This window comes from Buceros rhinoceros, unplaced genomic scaffold, assembly GCF_000710305.1.
Source record: "Buceros rhinoceros silvestris isolate BGI_N320 unplaced genomic scaffold, ASM71030v1 scaffold24072, whole genome shotgun sequence".
Taxonomy (NCBI): domain Eukaryota; kingdom Metazoa; phylum Chordata; class Aves; order Bucerotiformes; family Bucerotidae; genus Buceros; species Buceros rhinoceros.
Genome location: NW_010398647.1, coordinates 17,074 through 36,083, shown reverse-complemented (window position 1 = coordinate 36,083; position 19,010 = coordinate 17,074). Strand labels below are relative to the sequence as shown.

At 43.1% G+C, this 19,010-nt stretch overlaps 2 protein-coding genes across 2 annotated transcripts in view; one reads left to right on the top strand and one right to left on the bottom strand.

Annotated features, from left to right (window-relative positions):
* FBXO7 (F-box protein 7) overlaps positions 1 to 1,598 on the top strand; it is a 10,162-nt gene extending 8,564 nt beyond the window's left edge. Inside the window, exons 8-9 of the mRNA XM_010131187.1 lie at positions 436 to 473; positions 845 to 1,598. Of these exons, the coding sequence (XP_010129489.1) occupies positions 436 to 473; positions 845 to 1,249 (443 nt within the window). The 3' untranslated portion in view covers positions 1,250 to 1,598. The remainder of the gene's footprint in view (positions 1 to 435; positions 474 to 844) is intronic.
* A 7,034-nt stretch (positions 1,599 to 8,632) lies between these two features.
* Positions 8,633 to 19,010, bottom strand: part of LOC104489075 (synapsin-3-like) — a 23,948-nt gene continuing 13,570 nt past the window's right edge. The window contains exons 5-8 of the mRNA XM_010131188.1: positions 17,229 to 17,363; positions 12,193 to 12,277; positions 10,436 to 10,733; positions 8,633 to 8,924 (exon numbers count right to left, since the gene is read on the bottom strand). Coding sequence (XP_010129490.1) covers positions 8,792 to 8,924; positions 10,436 to 10,733; positions 12,193 to 12,277; positions 17,229 to 17,363 — 651 coding nt within the window. The 3' untranslated portion in view covers positions 8,633 to 8,791. The remainder of the gene's footprint in view (positions 8,925 to 10,435; positions 10,734 to 12,192; positions 12,278 to 17,228; positions 17,364 to 19,010) is intronic.

The following is a 19,010-nucleotide window of genomic DNA, read 5'->3' as shown; positions in this document are numbered from 1 at the left end:
TTACTGATAGACCACTTAGTTCTTACCATCATGTGGTGCAGACTTCCCTTGTTTTCGTCTGTTTTCCTGGCTGCCTTGGTGTACTGGCTATTGCAGATTTTAGGAAGTGGAGGGAAGAGATATTCCTGAAACGGAGTTCTGTCACAAGTCAAAGATGGGGACAGTCTTTTTGGGATTTCTCTACTTATTCAGTAAGTTTTGAAGATGATGCTTTACCTAGAACGGGTGTACAGGTAGCTTACCTGTTGAATGGTCCTGGAGCTTTGTAGTTTTTAAGATGCATTATCTTTTTGAAAAATGTATTGACCAAAAGTGGTTTTTTTCATGTCCTCATTAGTCTCCAACTTCTGACAAAACTGTAGACATTGGTGGCATGAATGCTACTTAAAAAGAAGAGATTGCTCTCTTTTAAAAATCTTTTCCTTCTCTTTGTAGATCCTATTACAAGGCCTCGTGACACAGACTGGAAAGAAGTAGGTGGCTTTTTTTATATAATCTGTCTGAGATTAGTCTACATGGGCTAATTTGAGGACAAAACATAGGCTTTGGGAGGCAGAAACTTTCAGTTAAATTTTAAAAGTGTGGTGTTCTGTGTATGCATGTTGAGTATGGTCAGAATAGGAGAAAACAGCATCAAAATGTTACGTGGTACATGCACAGATTGTGGGTTAGAGGTCTTCCAGAGATGCTGTGTTTAGTTTTGACAGTCAGGGGAGTTGCTGTTCTGGGATTTTGACTGGCAGGGAGTGCTTATCTTGGAAGTGCTGCAGAGCTGAATACAATTGCTGAAGCTGGAACACAGAGCACTTACAGAGCTTTAAAATGCCTTTGTTTCTGTCCGCAGCTATACAAGAAAAAGTTGAAACAGAAGAAGGAGTACCTGAGATGGAGGCATATGATGTTTCTGCCCCCTACACCTCATCCAATCCCCTTTCATCCCAATCCATTCTATCCTAATCCCTTTCCTCCCAACCCATTTCCATCAAACCCAATTTATCCCCCAATGATTATTGGTGGAGAGTATGATGAGAGACCAACACTTCCGTATGTTGGAGACCCAATTAACTCACTCATTCCTGGCCCAGGAGAAGCACCAGGCCAGTTTCCTCCATTCAGACCACATTTTGACCCAATTGGTTCTTTGCCTGGGGCAAACCCCACACTTCCAGGACGAGCTGGTTCCAGTGACAGATTTCCACCTAGACCCAGCCGGGGCCGCTCTATGGACATTCGCCGTGCATTCATTTGATTGCTGCTTTTTCCTTCAGTGAGTTTTCTAGTCCCTGAGCTTGCTTTCTAACTGTAGGAGATTGCAAATCCAAGGCACCAACATCTGCCTCCTCTTCAGAATGTGTCAAGAACATGTGTGCATGGTAATGTTTCAGCCTCAAAGGCTCTGTTTGTTTCATGCTCTGGTAGTATTGTGCCACCCGGCACTAAGGTCTGTTTCATGAAGAGCTACAATATAGAACAGTTTATTCTGCTCCCTGCGTGCCCCCCACCTCCCTCCCTTGATCATCTGTGAAGTGCTACTTAAAGGCCAGAAGGATACTGGCCAAATATTTGCTGCATCAGATTAAGAGCACTTTAAATACAAACCCTATGCTTGTCTGTATTGTTTGAAGAGTTTTATTAAATTACCATGAAAAAATGTTGTTTCAAATCTACCTGACTAATAATCTTTATTAACAAAAAATTCTGCCATGTTCCACGTTGAACAGGATGTTGAACTACCCCTCTTACAGTAGATCTGAGTTTGTAGAAATTTTCGAAGATGACATTTCCTTTTTCCTTTGATGTTTTATTAGGTAAAAAGCATTTTTGTATTGTTACGTAATACAGAAAGAATACAGGGAAGGGATTTTCTTTACAATGGAAATACTGGAACACAAATCAATTCTTTTTACAAACAGCCAAGTAAAGTCATGCTACAGTGCAACTCAGAAGTCTGAACAGAAGCAGAGCAATTTTACAAAGAACCAGCAGCAAAACTTCTATTTTTTTCTCCTTGACTTTACAGATAAGGAGCTGTAGTACACGGCTGTACTTACTGTGTGTGAACTAATACTGGTGTGAAAATAAATCTTCCCTCTTGCCTAATTTACTTAAGGAATTAAATAGCTTGACCTGATTGCAGTGGAAATGGGGTCACAGCGGGAGAATCAGAAAGAATTCTCACTTTGCTGCCGTAAATTCCATTTAATTCCGTTACTTAAGTATCAAAATGTATCTTGCCAAGAGGAAATGTGTTGTAGCATGTTATGAGCACCTTTCAAGTGTTGGTCTTGTTAACTAATGAGCAACTAACAAGAGCACTGTTAAAGTCCTCTGAGATCTGCAGGCTGATGCTGGAGAGCTCAGTTAAAGGAAGACTGGAATGATGAAACTTTGCTGAAACTTTTAATTTCTTACATATTTTCTTAAGATGGCTTGAACGCAGTGTTTCTATACATGTAAATGGTACTGGTGACTTGTGACAGCTGACAGTATTTTCTAAAATCTTTTTGAAATTCCAACAGTGGAAGTGGAATGACATTTCCTGTTAAATACAAGTGATTTTATCTGTAATACTTAAGTGATATTTCAGTAATGCATCTTCATGTTTTGTATAAAATCAGCTGACTTCAGTAGGGTCAGGAGGTTTTGCCATTAACTCCAGTGGAAGTAAAATACAATGCTTTATTTTGCTGTCAAAAGTTGTATTGCTTCTTTCTTCCCTTTTGTACTTCTCAGCAACAGCATACCAGTGCAAATCCTGACATTTTAAACACCTAGGAGTATGTACTTAGAGAATCTGGGGACAATGGTTTGCCTTCAGTACCAAGATTAGCCTTAACTTTTAAGCCTGCAGTGCTTGAATTGCCTTGTTCCAACAGAATTTTCACTTAAGTGTCTAGTCAGGTGTCTTAGAGCTTACGGTAGTTCTTTATATTCCGCTGACTATAAAAAGGGAAGTCTGCACTGCATTGGTCCTGCACTGCTTTGTCCTCGTGATGAGTGCTTCAGAAATGCATACATAATATTCAGATAAGGTTATGCTGCTTTAACTGATAGAGTAATTTGTAAATTACTCTCGTTTTTCAAGCTGTTTCTGGGAAGGGTGATCTCTGTGAGAGAGAGGTTAATTTTGTGGTGGCAGTGGTACTCACATTACCAGTGCCTTGATGACAATCATGTTGCTTGCTCTGCTGGCATAACTCATGCTGCTCTGGAGTTGGATCCTCTCTGCTGTGAAGACAATCTTGTCATGCTGATGTACTTGCTAAGATGCTTTCCATGATATTTGAAAAGTCCTGGCTATCAGGTGAAGTCCCTGGTGACTGGAAAAAGGGAAACATGGCACCCGGTTTTAAAAAGGGTAGAAAGGAAGACCCCAGGAACTACCAACCTGTCAGCCTCACCTCTGTGCCTACAAAGATCGTGGAACAGAATCTCCTAGAAGCTCTGCTAAGGCACACAGCCAACAGGGAGGTGATCCAAGACAGGTGGCATGGTTTCAACAAGGGCAAGTCCTGCCTGACTGACTTAGCGGCCACTTGCAATGGTGTGACTGCGTCATTGGACAGGGGAAGAGTTATGGATGTTGCCTCTGGACTTTTGTAAAGCTTTTGATGTGGTCCCTAACAACATCCTTCTTTCCAAATTGGAGAGAGATAGTTTTAATGGGTGGTTGGATGGTCACATCCAGAGGGTAGTGGTTAAAGACTTGATGTCTGGATGGAGATCGGTGACAGGTGGTGTCCCTCGGGTCCATACTGGGACCGGTGCTCATTAATATCTGCATCAATGACATAGACAGTGGGATCAAGCACACCCTTAGCAATTTTGCAGATGACACACCAGAGGGATGAGATGTCATCCATTAGGACCTGAAGAAGTGGGCCTGTGTGAGTGTCATGAGGTTCAACAAGGCCAAGTGCAAGGTCCTGCACTTGGGTTAAAGCAAACCCCAGTATCAATACAGACTGGGGGCGATGTGATTGAGAGCAGCCCTGTGGAGAAGGACTTGGGGGTACTGGTGGGTGAAAGGCTGGACATGAGCCAACAATGTGTGCTCGCAGCCCGGAAAGCCAACCATGTCCTGGGCTGCATCAAAAGTGTGGCCAGCAGGTCAAGGGAGGGGATTCTGCCTCTCTGATGAGACCTTACCTAGAGTACTGTGTCCAGCTCTGGAGTCCTCAGCACAAGAAGGACATGGGCCTGCTGGAGAGGATCCAGAGGAGGGCCACAAAAAATGATCAGGGGCTGAAGCACTTCTACTATGAGGACAGGCTGAGAGAATTGGGGTTATTCAGCCTGGAGAAGAGAAGGTTCTGGGGAGACCTTATTGCAGCCTTCCAGTACTTAAAGGGGCCCTATAAGAAAGATGGGGACAGTCTCTATGGCAGAACCTGTTGTGACATGAAAAGGGGTGACAGTTTTAAACTAGAAGAGAGGAGATATAGACTAGATGTAAGGAAGATTTTTTTTTTACACTGAGGGTGGTGGGACACTGGCACAGGTTTCCCAGAGAGGTGGTAGAAGCCCCATCCCTGGAAACGTTCTAGATCAGGTTGGACGGGGCTCTGGGCAACCTGACCTAGTTGAAGATGTCCCTGCTCACTGCGGTGTGGGGTTGGACTTGATGACCTTTGAAGGTCCCTTCCACCTAAAGCGTTCTATGATGCTGTACTTCTGCTCAGCTGATGCCACAGGTTCTGTTTATCCTGGATTTTGTCATTTGAATATTTGTTTTTGAAGAAATGGACTCAATCCTGTTATAGTTAACCACTAAATGTCCTGAAGTTATGTCATCCCTTTCTTCATTGTTCCTTCACATTGTAGTAAAGGTATTGTGAACCAAAGGTAAAGGAACCAGGTTCTCTAAAGAGGAGTTTCCTTTATTCATAAAACAGGGTAAAAAATACAAAGTGAGTATCTCGGGACCAACAGTATAAAATTAGAAGACAAAACAGAGGAAATAATTTGAAAACTAGATACTGATTTTGTTTATTCGCCAGTTCCTAAGTCAGCTATGTGTGTCATTGCTGTTGCAAACTAGGGAAGAGAAATCACAAAAGATGAAGTGCCTGAAGTTGGGCATTTCTCACCGGTACTGTTCATCTGTATCCTGCACTGTTAGGGCTGCTACTAACAGTCACTTGGAAATAAGGAACTATTGTCTTTGGCTTTTCTATTTATTGTATTATCTTACTCATGAAACTTCAACCAACTGGATGAAGTAACTGGTTCGTGTGCAGGGTGCAGGGTCTTAGGTACCTGCCTGTGATTAGTGAAAGAGAAGGAAATACCGCTGCAGTTAAAAGCAGAACTGCTGTTCTTCTGAACCTTAGCTTTATACAAGACCTGTAGTTGCATGGAAACGTAAGTGACGTTCCTCTTGCAATACCACACTTAGATACTACAAGAAAGTAATTTTTCAGTCTGTATCTAAACAACACAATGTAAATTGACTTGCCAGGTGGTGGATATGAGTGGATGTCATAGCAGTGTCCCAGCTCTTTCTTGTGCTGGATCCAAACACACAAATCTATGCATGTTTCCTGGCTTCCATGTGAAGAACATTAAAGCATGCATGACAAAAGGGAAGCTCTGACCAGGTGCTCAGTTTTCACAGCTGTGTGAGGAAGATCCCAAGATGTGCTCTGGGGCATGTCTGCCCTGTGATTTAAATGTAGCTTCTATTCACCAGCTTTTCCATTGCCGCCTTACTGCCTCTAACTCCAGCTGTTACATTTAGGTACCTAAATAAATACCTCTTGGGTATACCTTAGTTCACCGATCATATAAATGGAGAAAACAGCCCTTGTATTCTCTCTCTTGCTTTGTCAGATTGATTGTAGGGATTTTGGAGTAGAAATCCTGCATCAAAGATGATAACCTGAATATATGATGATGTATTTGTGAATGTCCTGCTAGCCACAACATGTGGTATTTGAGCATCATAGTTGTTGATTGATGTGTACCATTGGAACATTTATAGGACACCGTGTAGAGTTTCATAATATTAACTTGGGAAATCAACTTGGTGTTTTCATTATAGCACTTTTGTGGATAGAACTGAAGATGCTTTTCAGGAACCGTAGGAATAACAAAGATAAGCTCAGAGTTGCATTTACTTGTTTTTGCAAACTGGAGCTAGGAGCAGGGAAGCTGCCATTCTGTTTGCTTGTCCCTTGAGGGGCCACAGCTGGGAGCTGTAGACAAGTGAAGAGATCTGAGTCACTGCTGGGTGTGGAGTCAACAGTACTATACTGCTGCTGTGGTCCACTGGAGGCCGGCCCTGCTGTGTTCAAATGCAGCACATGATCCAACCATTACGGTTTCAGTCATGAACAGGGGTCTATTTATCGGGCCATGCCATACTAGTCACTGGTTATCTTCTGTATAGGTTGTGTTGGTAAGAGAGACAGAAAAAGGTTCAGGGGGTGGGGCAATTGAGGATTCCAGCAGTAAACTTTTATTTCTGTCTTTGCATCTCTGGTGGCTATTTAGTAGGGGAAGGCATAAACCATGCTGAGGGAAGTGTTATGGAAGGAAATCCTCTCCCACCAGGGTTGTATTACCTCCTTTCCATACAGCGGGGCCTGTTAATCTGCTATTGTTCTTGCTAGTGGGACAGTGCTCGCTCAAGGCCATTTTTCACTCTTTTATTGCTCCTGGACACTGCAGAACAGCAGGGTCTGGTGTTCTTCTCAGGCAATGACATGTATTTATGATGCTACATTGTAAACTGCTTAGCAAACCTGGAAGGACGCTACAGAAGTGGAAAAAATGGGAAAGATAAATCATCAGGGAATAGGGTAGTTCTAGAATACTGAACTTGAGGTATAAATTGTTGATCCAGATGAGCCTCTCGAGAGCCTTCCGACCTGGAAAAGCCATGCTGTTACTTGCCTGAAAGTGCACAGGTCACAAAAGCCGTTATATATGTAAAGGCCTGCTCAGGGGTAAGTCATACAAGGTCCAGATTGGATTTAGATGTTCATTACAGGTGCAGTGCAGGAAGGAATTACTTGTTTGGCTGTATTCCCACCAGTGAGTCATAGGATCCAAGATGGCAAATGCTGCTGTTGCTTTGGCGGCTTTGGGGACCTCCCTGTGGATGTGATAGCAAAGATCTGTGCCATTGGCTTGAATTTTTTAACTTGCTGACCTCCTTGCCTCCCTGGGCATTCCTAAGAGTCATCAAGGTGAAGTTGTTAGGGGAAGCATAAAGCCAAAAGTCTGGCCTTGAAGATGTACACACAGTTTGTGACTAAAGTACTTAACAAAACTTGAAGAAAAGTTGAGGAGGTGGGATGGGGACTGGTGCCTGTATTAGGTGTGTTACAAATACAAGTAGCATGGTGCAAGGGGTGGGTTTGCAGCTGGTAGAAAAGCCACAGATCCATTGATTTACCCAGGGTGGGGTTTTTTTCCAATCCCGAATGTAGTTTGTGTCATTGCTGTTTTTTGGCATGTCCCAGTTCTAGTGTATGTGCTTATACACGGCGTCGTGCTGAGTTGCAGGCTTAGAGGAAAGGCACACCTGGCAAAGATTCGTCTCTGTCTTCTCTGGAATAATAATTCTTGGGATGGTTGGAGAAGACTAACACTGATAGTTAGCTGCTTGGGGCAACCCCATACATGTCCTCCCATGGCTTGGTGTCTCTGAATGGACCCCAGCTCATCATATTTGTAAAGGCTAGTTTTCCTGTTCTGTTGCAGGTTTGTCACCTTGCCTTCATTTTGCACTCACCCCAGTGGAGTCAGTGGGAGTTCAAGGAGGGAGACAGGATTTCTCTCCGTCTCCGTGTCCATTCAGTATTATGGAACACTCAGCACACAAGTATGTGCACTTCATCAGCTCTGCTGTTAATTAAGCACGTTCCTGGGGGACATACTTAGCCAGATGTGACCAAGTCACCAAAGTGCTTGGAGTTAAGCCGGGTTTTGTCTGGAATTTGTGTGAAATGTGAACATGAACTCTGGTGTTTCCAGGGGTGGGAAAAGAAGTTGTTTTTTTGTGTGGATGGTCCATTTCTCAGGTTATTTTTGAGCTAAGGCTACAGGGTTAGAACATGACATTTTTCTCTCAGAACTCAGGAATCACGTGCAGGGGACATAAATGCAAGGCATGAAACAGAGATGTTTTATCTGCTATGAGCAGAGTGATCTGGAACAAACCAGCAGTCCATCTGGATGACATGCTCATGTGATCTTTGGCCCTTATTGATGCCTGGTACCGTATTTAACTTGAATGTAGTTTTGCTCTGAAAAGTGACTTCTTATAAAGTTGGTATCATGAAGTTCCACAGTTCACTGTGTTTCCATGCTCAAGCATGCTCACTTTATCAGTCAGTGAATACTGATTCTTGACTGCACATCTGTTTCTGAAATAAGCCTGCTTTTTTTTAGCTCGATCTCAACCAGGATTCTGTAATTGGAAGTTAACAACTGTATTCACTATATACAAATCAAAATAAAACCTCATTTGCACCGTTGTAACTGTGTTCGCTCCGCAGGGATTAGCAAGAGTAAAATTTGCTTTACAACTAGGTCATTTGAACAGATGCAGTTCTGATTATGCACAAAAAACAATGAAATAGTGCCACTTTTATACAGTCACTTTTCAGACCATTATTAGCATATTTTCTTTGTATTAAAACAACTATAGTTTTCTAAATTCCCTTTACCCAAGTGTTAGTTGTAAGTCGGTGGGTACCATTGGGTGTATTCCAGGATGACATCAGGTATGCTGATAGGAAGAGTGAGGGCTGACAAAAGCACAGATCCAGCTGCAGGGCTGTTAATCTGAAAACAGGCTCGCGAATGATTTCCTCAGGTTGCGGATGGTTTCAGCTTTTGCTTCGTCTTCATTAGCATTTCCTCGCTGAGATGATTCAGATAAGCTGAAGGTGTTTGTCAGGGACTGCGATTTGCTGAAATGGAAAACAGAGTTCAGACTCAGCAGGAGAAGGTGGTAGTTCAAAGCTGGTTACTGATGCTTTGTGTTCCATCACACAGACAAATTCAAGAATAAAAGGGGAGGTTAGCAAGAAGAATCTCTGTATGCCAAGTCATCTGGGAATGGGGAAGGTGGCAGGGGTGAAAGAGGATGGGATATGGGCAAGTGGCTCCAATATCACAGTCCAGACTAGTAAGTGTTTATGAAAACATCTGTTAAAAACTAAGCAATTGCCATTTGGTGCAGCTGTTGTGATGAACAGTTAAGTCATTTCACTGCTAATACAGAAGAATGTTCACCTGTCTTTCATCCGCTGTACCATGAATGATGGTCCTGTCCTTTCAGATCTGAGAACATAAAAGGTTCAGCAAGTTGGTAGCCTGTCCCCTGCCATGTGTGCTGCTTCCTGCCCTCCCTGGCATGACTTCTCTGACTGTGTTATGCAGGTCTTTTGGTTGGTCACACTGTTCCTGCTGGGTGTGTATCTGATAGTGTTGGAGTTCAGATCAGGACAGTGCTTTTGAAGTATATCTCTCAGTTTTCCCTGCTACCATGCTTTGTCTCTGAGTGATTTCTCCAGGTTGATAATAGGCATTCAGCACAAGACCAGACTCAGAATTGAAGTACCTGAAATAAATACAGTGTGGTAACTGCATCCATAGCACCAACGTTTTGATCCTTAAGTACATTGCTCTTGGTTTGCCTCGCTAATGTAGACATCATCACTGAAAGCCTGTTCCAGAACATTACTCCTCTGCTGCCCAGAAACTGTCTTCTCATTCTTAGCCTGTATTGTGTTCTGGCCTGTTCATACCAATTTGCTCTTGTGTCGACTTTTTTGTCAACACCAAACAACTTTTTGCCAATCTTTCCTGCCATGGTGCCAGCCAGATAGGATCCATGAAGGGTGTCAGCAAAGGCTGCTACCAAAGATCCACAATAATTCAGTGTGCTCTGCTCCAGGAGAGTGCTTGAACATACAGTCGCCATCTGAAGTTTTGTATATATGAGTAGTGCCACTTCCACTTTCCCCCACTCCACCTTTTTGCTACTAATCGCAAAAAATTGCCCAGTAAAGAAACTTCTTTGGCTCCTGCATTCAGCAAATAGTGGAGGAATGACTTTTGCTGAACTTTCTGGCCAATAATGTGCTGATTACAGCCTGTAAGGAGAATATACCCTGCTGGGAAGGTAGTAGCTGTGTTGATATGGCTGGGGTAGAGCACATGGTTAACAATGAGCACGTGAACAAGAGGAGGAATGTGAAATCTTAGAGATGTCAAGTACAATTTGTTCTTCTTGACAACAGGTCAATGGTGGCCTCTTTACACCCAGACATAACTTCTGAAGTCATTCACAGTTGTCCAGGTCTTTGTCCCTGGGGACTACTGCTTGGCATGAGGTTCTTCATGCCAGTTCAGGGAACTTTATTTAACAGCCTTATTCTAATATCTACAGATATTAGCAGTTTAACATGGTACCTACTTCAGATGGGGGTGTGGGGTGCTTTGCTGCTTGGATGTTTCAGTGGGACTTGGCTGGCTAGGAGCCTGTCCTTGAGCAGGAGGTCGAGGCTGCTGTGGAGGGAACATGCCTGCCTTGGAAGCCTGGACTGGAGAAGACCCAGTTGCTGATCGGATTTGCTGTGGAGATCCAGGTGACCTTTGCTGCTGAGGTGAAGTGGACTGGGGACTCTGGGGCTGCTGTCCTTGAGGAGAGAGCCGCTGCTGTGGAGGTGCGTTTGTTCTTGGAGGCTGAGATCCTTGAGGCTGGCGTGGTCCACCTGAAAGGGACATGTAGACATAAACAGGAGGAAGTGCATGTGGTGGACAACAAGCAAAGAACATCTATATGGAAGAATTAGTTTTACTAATAGGAGAGACTTCAGAGTAGCTTCATGCAGAAGGATAAGGAAAAACTCTCTTACAGACCTTAAACCAGTGTCATGCCCACATCTAGAATTGTCCATTTCTCTATGTCCTTCAGCACCAAAGAAGCTCTGCCACTCTCCCCAAAGGGAGCACTTCAATGTGCTCTTCCATGTAACTAATACTTCTTACCCTTGGCAAGCACTTCCTGCATTGGGAGGGGAGAGGCACTGGAGAACCAGCTCCCTGCAGAAAATGAAAGCTGAATCTGCTGGTCTGGGTCAGCAGTCCCTTCGTGGGCCCAGCAGTTCGATGGGAGACTATGCACCCTATCACTATCCATACATCTATTCCAGCATTATTGGAATTGATAGCAGACTCTTAAAACTGAAGAGGATGTGGAAACCAATTGAATACGACATGAGAAATTGCTGGACATGACAGAAAACAGTGTGAGAAACGGGCAAAAGTACAGATAGCGTTGAGAGGACTGGCTGGATTTCACCGGTGATCAAGGGGGAGTTACTTGAGAAAAACCTTCACAAACAATTGAAGGGGAGTACTAGAGACAGGTGGTGAGTAGCATCCTGCCAAGGCAACAGTTTGTATCAGTAATACCATGTAATGCTAAGATTACATAGATGCATTTGGTATCAGAAATACTAAATTTTGGATACAGCAAAACTGTGACCAATAAGGAAAAGATAGTTAGAGGTGGATGTTACTTCATTGGAGACTGGAGTGGAGAAAGGAAGGGACACAGGTGGTAATAACACAGGTCTAATCTGTTTACATGAATTGAGTGGCTGGTGTGGTCTGGGTACCCACAGGGCAGCCCTGTGCTTCATCACCTCAGCTTTAATTGGGACAATAATCCAAAACTATTGTTCTGACCAAGGCACATGAGTCATACCTGCTTCCGTTGTCAGAAGGAGCTGGGGGTTTGCCCTTGCTGACAGGAGAATACCTGGACAGGTGGATCAAGAATCCCGTCATGACCATGTTGGTGTCTGTTCCAGGCCTGACAGCACTAGCATTTTCCCACCACTTCTTAACACTTGTAGCCACTACAGTGTTGTGCAAACACAAATACACTCTGTGTCCAGAATTCTGTGCCAGTGCCAGTTCAAGTGGTCTCGTTTTGCTGAGCCGAGTCCTCCCAGCAGTATCAACTGGATCTGTATCAGATTTTCAGCCCTCTTTCTGAGCTGGTGTGGAATATGTCAGCAGTGGCTTTAACAGCACACTGAGTTTGCTGCTTGCTTGTCAGTGAATTGGGACAATCAATGAAACCTTTATCCTGACAGCTTTTATTTAGAAGGCAAATGGATAGGTCTTACAGTCCACACTGCCATTGGACTCAAAGAACTGTACCTTGGGGAGGAGGCCGTGGTTGGGACAACTGTCCGAGCTGAGGTCCAGTGTGAGATTTCATTGATGCAGTCTGAACTTGTGGAGGCTAGAGGGAAAAAAAGCCATTCCAGTTAATACAGAGTCCCCAAAGAGAAGCCCTGAGGTAATACAGGAACTGCGGAGTCATCAAGTGTTCCTTAAACACACACACACACTGTGCGCAGCACCTGGCTGGTAAAACCTCATGGGACTAAAATGGAGAGCTCAGTAATAAAGAGCACAGAAGTTGTTTGCTCACAGGGAATAACAATGAAGTTAGAGTTTAGTACATTTTTTGTGCAATCAGGAACTACCAAATGTATCAGGCCTGAGGGGGTCTCTTAGTCCCATCTCCCATTTTGGGCAGTTGCCAGCACCAGATGTTCCAAAGGAAGGAGGGATGAAGCGTGGAAACATCTATGGAGTAATCATCTCTTTACCCTAAGGGGTCTCCTCTGGATTGCTAATAAGCAAGGGCCAGCTTCAACTCCGAAACATGAGGCTTATTATCTGCCCCACAAAATCTTTGCAACAGTTCCAGATATTTTGTTGTGATATTACACCCAGACTCTTTGAGTCTTGCTCAGCTCTCAGTCTCACTGCCCTTCCCATTTCTTAACTTGCTTTGTTCTGAGTTTTGAAAACAGTTCTCACAACCTGCCCTTGCTAGGCCATTCATTATTTTGCAAACCATTACTGACCTCTCTCTCATGCACCTCCTTTCTAAAGCCAAGAGACCGAATCCCTTCAGTCCCTCCATGGGAATATTTCCAGGCCCCTAACTGTTTTCATCACCCACTTCTCTTTTCAGCTTTGTGATTCTTTCTGCAGATGCCGGAGGCAGGTTTGCTTACATTTTTATTCCAGATGAAGCAGTATCTGGGTTCTCTGTGTACATCACCAGCTCATTTCTTCCGCATCCTAATTTCCTGCTTCTCCCTTGTCAACACAACCATAGGCTGAGCAATGGTTTTCATTAGCCTATATGTGACACAGTCTTTCTCGAGGGGAATGGCTAGTGACACTTGCAAGGTCTACAGATTGTTTATGTCCCCCCCTTCTCTAGCCCCAGCATAGCTTGCCTTTCAATCTTCCATATTGAGTTTCCTTTGCTGTTGTGGTGACTTAACATACATAGCTCTGACAGATGTTCTTCACTGCCATTCCTGGTCCTGACTAATGGAAGTAAGTTGGTGCCATCTGCACTCTCTTCTCTCTCACTATTTACTCTTTTTGACAGTTATTTTAATAAACAGATTAATCAACGTGGAACTGTTGCACAAAGGGCTGGTCCAAAGTTAACAAAAGTCTGAGTAAGCCTATTGCACAAAATTGTTTATGAAAGCAGGGGAAGCTGGAGACAGATAGGCTGGTATATGCTGGATTATTTACATGGAGAACACAATGATAAAAGGGTCTTCAAGGCTCCTGGAAGGTCAGGAGAATGAGCTAAGTGATTCTGGAAATGGAAAGAAATGTTTCATAGCTGGAAGCATTGAAATGAGTTTCAACTGACTAACATTAATGTGATGAGGTTGCCAGCCCGTATTTTACACTATTTACCTGGGACTTGCAAATGGATAGGAAGGAAAATCTGGGAATTTTCCATTCATAGCTTCTAGTCCTGCATAGTTTGGGACTAGAAACCTTTCCTTGGTGTTGGTTTACTGTCCTAATGCTGTCAGACATCCTGATTAGTCTGAACAAAGAAAGCAAATCAGATCTGATATTGTCCTCTACAGCCTTTGCCTACAGCCAACCCAAGGCTTCTCAGAGATGAAGGCAAAACAGGCTTCTCAGAGAGGAAGGGGTGAAGGCCAGCCCAAAGTCTTCTGCCTTTGGAAGGGAAACAGTGAGGGGAAAGAAGGGAGGTGGGGCTGAGAAGTGTGGAGAGAATTGCAGCTTGAAAAGAAACCAGGTTGTCATTAACATCTTATCCTGTCCTGGGATCAACCAACCCAATTACCAACATGATCAGGCTTAGCATCCTTTAATTCCCTCTGCTAACTTCGCAAGAATTAACATCTCTCATATCTGTGTCTGTATCTGAGGCCAGTTTCTGCTCCAAAATGAAACTTTGCCTTTTAGCCCCTCCCTGCTCTCTTTCCTTAATATCTCTTGTCTATTACCTTGCTTAAGGCTTTTTGACAGTCTAGGTAGATTATTTTGACTCATTGCCTGTTACCTACCACTTTATCTAAGATTTCTGAAAGAAATGAGGGGAAAATAATCAAAAGGAAATTAATGGGCCATTTTTCTTCACACACGTACAAAAAAGGTAGATGCTCTTAAGCTGTGGTTCTGTTGGTTTATTAGTCTTCTGCATTATTCTTTAAATGATTGTCTGAGATAATTCATAAGGTCCATGACTTGTCTACATTTTTCTACATTACTTTTACATCTTTTTAAACATATTTTGTGTTTGTTGTACAGCTCCTCTAGAGCAATAACTGTTTATAATGAAATTGCACATTTTTTCTTGGCAGCTCAGTCACTTCCTAAATTCAGTTCATTGCATGTAGCCATCTGGTTCTGGGGGCTTAATAACTTTTAAAAATATCAGTCATCACTTTCTCTACCCTGTCTTTCTGATCAGGAAAAACTGTATCTAATTTAGGAAGTTCCCCACTTTCAGCAATTACATTTACTAGAGTCACAACACTGTTCCTGTTGCCTTCCTTTTCTCCCTTAACTCTGGATGATCCATAGAGCCAATTCTTTGGTACTGTTCTGTCTTCTGATGAGCTCAAAGAGTTTGTTTCATTCTACCCTCTATTTGCTCTTCAAAATCAATTTATATCCTTTTTATGTTTCCTTTTATTACTTGCATAAAGGTCTTCCTAAACGTCCAATTTTGGAATTTGGAAGATTCTTTTCTCTGTTTGTCTGGTATGTCCTCTATCGCTTTGCTAGTTATCTCTAGATGTTTATTTCTTGCATTCCTGGTTCAGGAGCAGATCAGAAATGTATATATGCATTCTGGAAAATGATGGTATCTCAAGTAATATCTATAAAGTTTTATTTTTAATGCGGAGGAGATGACTATTTTTCTCATTTTATTAAAATAATCTTTTCTAACTGTTAGAAAAGATACTATGACTTTTTGATATCACCTCTGTCCCTTGGGCATCAAAACTAATGCTACCTATTCATTTTCTGCATTTATACCTGGGTGTTTCTTAAGGCTAGGTCAAGGTGATGTTTCCTGTTGTGCCTGGATTTTGCAGTTCCAGGAAGCAGATACTTACAGAGACCTGGAATTTTCCCCGAACTGCTGTCCCGTTGTACTATTTGACAGGCTGCTTGATAGCTGCAGTCTAACATTATTATGACTTACTGCTTCCTCAATCTCTGTCAATGCTGTGCACTGAGTTTCATAATTTCTCAGTTTTTCTTGATCCAGAGACTAGTATAGACACCTCCAATAATATGTGTAGATATTCTGTGCATACCCTTAGGATATCCGAGTGTTCATATGTCTATGTACTCAGTACTGCTGTCCTTGTATTCAGAATTGCTGCTTTTCTTCATTCTGTGGAAGTCTTTGTCTGTAGCTTTAGTTCTGCATCTTACCAGGCTCATGTAATTACCTCTCTCTGCACATTTGTAACTATGTGTTAATAGCATTATGGTAGTAACTGTAGCTTGGGCAGCTTCTGCAGTGCTTGTTGTACCAAGGTCTTCCTCTATAGCAAAACACTGTAGTTAACATGTTTTGTGGTTTTAATTTTCATGATTTTGTTTACAGATATTTGTAGGTTGTATTCTTGATGAAGACCTTTTTCTTATTTAACTTTTCTGTTTGATATCCTATCCTTTCAAGACTTCTTTTTTTTGTTTGTTTTTTTGTTCTTATTTTCACCCTATTTAAGGTCTGTTGTAATTCAATCCAATCCTGCACCAGTATATTACAGACATAGAAAACAGATGCATCTGTCCATGTTCTCATTTTCTGTTGGCTTATACATTCTATATCTTGGTTATTTCAGGTGGCAGTTGTTGATTCCAGTTTGGCCAGAGTAAATCCTATCCCTTCTGTATTGCTTTCCCTGTCTCAAAGCATTTTTAGTGTCTATTGAATGTCTATTCCTTGATCTAGCTAAAAATTGATTTGGAGTTACCCTGAATACCCTTCAGGCTGCGGACCTGGTTTAGCAGGATTCAGCTGTCATATGACAAAGGCAGAAAGCCAGGAAGTGTTTTCTCCCATTTTTTGTCTCAAGTGGAAATGGAAATTGTTCCAGTGCTTTGCAGTCAGTATCACCCCTCAGCCTGTTTACTCTCCTGTCCTTTCTTTTGTACAGATTTGTTGTTCTCCAACCTTTGTGCTTGGCTTCCTACTAGATACTGAAAGAGGCTTAGCACATACACCTGGAGACACAGATTTTGTTCTGGTGTGTTTCGTTGGGAAATGTGGCACTAAGATTAGGTGCATTTGACACTCAAAATGAATGTACACAAGAAGCACTAAGGGGTCAATTTAAATGCAAAAATGACTTAGGTTCTTACATGAGTTCAGCGTTAGTCAAGCCTCCCTCTGATGCAAAGAGTGAATGGCATCTCTAAAGAAGAAAGGAACAATTCTTGGTGGAGATTCCCACTTTCTGTCCTGGGAAGCACAGATTCTGGGATTTTCATTAGGGAAGCAAAGCTTGAATGAAACCTATCCTGAGAGATGGTGTTAGGCCGAGATGAAGTCAGGCATTACAAGCACCTCTAAAAACGTTTGCCTCCAATAGGAATCTATGAGTTTAGCAAGTCAGAATGTCTAGATGCATGGCCCACGCTACCAGTGTGCTGTCACAGTTATATGGAAGCAAAGAAAGGGAGAAAGGGGCACCCACTTCAAAGCATCTGTGAGAGGCTTTGTAAGAGCAGGAGTCAGTCTATGCAATACACTCCCCTATGGGACTGTCCAGCTCTCTGAGATGTCCGACCGCCTGACATGCATGCGGAGGAGAGAGAGAGAAAATAAGTTCACAAAACAACTTGGCCATAAGGTCTCCATTCACTCATACCCAAGGCCTTAGTGGTGATGGTGTAGATCCGGCAGTGATGACAAGCTGTGTCATTTTGGAAACAACCAGATCGGCTATAAGCTGTCTGTCCTCTTCCACGTGCTCCCCAATCAGGGGCATTGAGCTGTCCATCACCTGCCACAAGAGGGAAAATCAACAGTTAGTAAAGAGGTTTCCTGGTGGCAGATGCCTGTTTTAACTCACCTCTCACACTAACCTACTTAGTGTCTCCACATCCTTGCCAACACCTCTAGTTGCCACTCGCTTCCATGCTCCAACATGCTTGATTTTCCTAGGTGTGGGATTTCGCTTAGAATTTTTTTGGAAATGGCATGTACTTCCCCCTACTCCCAACATTCCTTCTCCTCACAAATTGGAAGCCAAGCCACAGCTTCTGGTGGCTGGAGGATTTCTAAATCAACTCAAGACAATTTGCTTCTTCGTGTGTCCTGAGGAGATTATTACTCTGATGGATGAGATCTGGCATTGTCCCACAGTATTTGCAGGTGGCATTGCAGCAGAAGGGGCCACAGATGAAGGGAAACAACATGTACCGAAGCCTGAGGAGATGAGAACAATGGGGTCTGGAGGAAACCAGAAAATCAATGTAAAGCACTGCAATGAGATGGGAAATAAATACCACAGATGTTTAATGAATGGGATGTCACCCAAATAACAGCACCCAGTGCAGGAAAGTAAGCTTACTCTATGCTTGTCTTCTTGGTATTGTTGCAATACCACTGCAAGCAAGTACTACAACTGTGCGGGAGAAAGTCGGGAAGCAAGACCCTGGGAGTGGGAGAAGGAGAACTGTCAAAGGGTCTTTGAGGTAAGAAATGGTCTGACAATAACAACAATGAAAACACAGCGGACGGTCAGCTGTATAGCAGCCCTAAACGTCATTTTCAACAGCTCGTCATAAATCAAGTGCTTTGCAAACATTAGCTAAATACCACAGGAAGAACTGCACTATGGTGAAGTTAAGATTCAGCTGAAGTAAATATAACCGTACCAAAATACCAGGGTTGAAAGAGTTTATTTTATTTTGCTTTTATTTTTAAACCAGACGTTAAAAACCTTGGAAATGCAGAGTTAAAGGTTGCGTTGCTCAAGAAAGGCACTGACTCATGCTCAGATAACAATCGGAAGTGCACTCCACCCTGGCAAGGCTGCAGGAGCCCTCTCGGAGTGAAATGGAAAGTTTTGCACCCTTTTCACTAAGATTGAAAGCAGGGGAAATCAGTGAGGTGAGTTCACTGAGTTTGTATTCTAGTCTTTTCTTGCAGAATATTAATTTGATTTAATTTCTCTAGGTGTCTCTTAGAACATTGGAGAAGCTCCCTGGGAAGTTTTAACTGGGGTTTGCATGATGAGTGAGTTGGTGTTTATATCCATGACCTGCTTCATCCAGGGGGTGAAAGGGGGAGGTTAGAAAATCAGATGGCGGTGCTAAGCTAAGTATGCAAAGTGACTTTCCATTCCACTGTCCACTTTGCTGTTTCTCTGTTAAAAAATGAGATGGGGAAAAGAGATGTTTCCTATCAGTGTCAGGGAATGGCCAGTTCCCGCCCGTGTCTCACTAGCCACGGGCTCCTGGGGGCCCTCCAGCGGGTTCTGTGCAGGTTTCCATCCCCTTCACTCCCACCTCAGAAGCATTCCCATTTCATTTGGCAAGTCCAGTTCACGCGTGGGAAAGGACTCCCAGCTCCCTGCAACGCGCCGTGCGAGGGAGCTCTGTGACCGCTAGGAGATGCCATTACTCTGCGGACAGGCTGGCCCGCC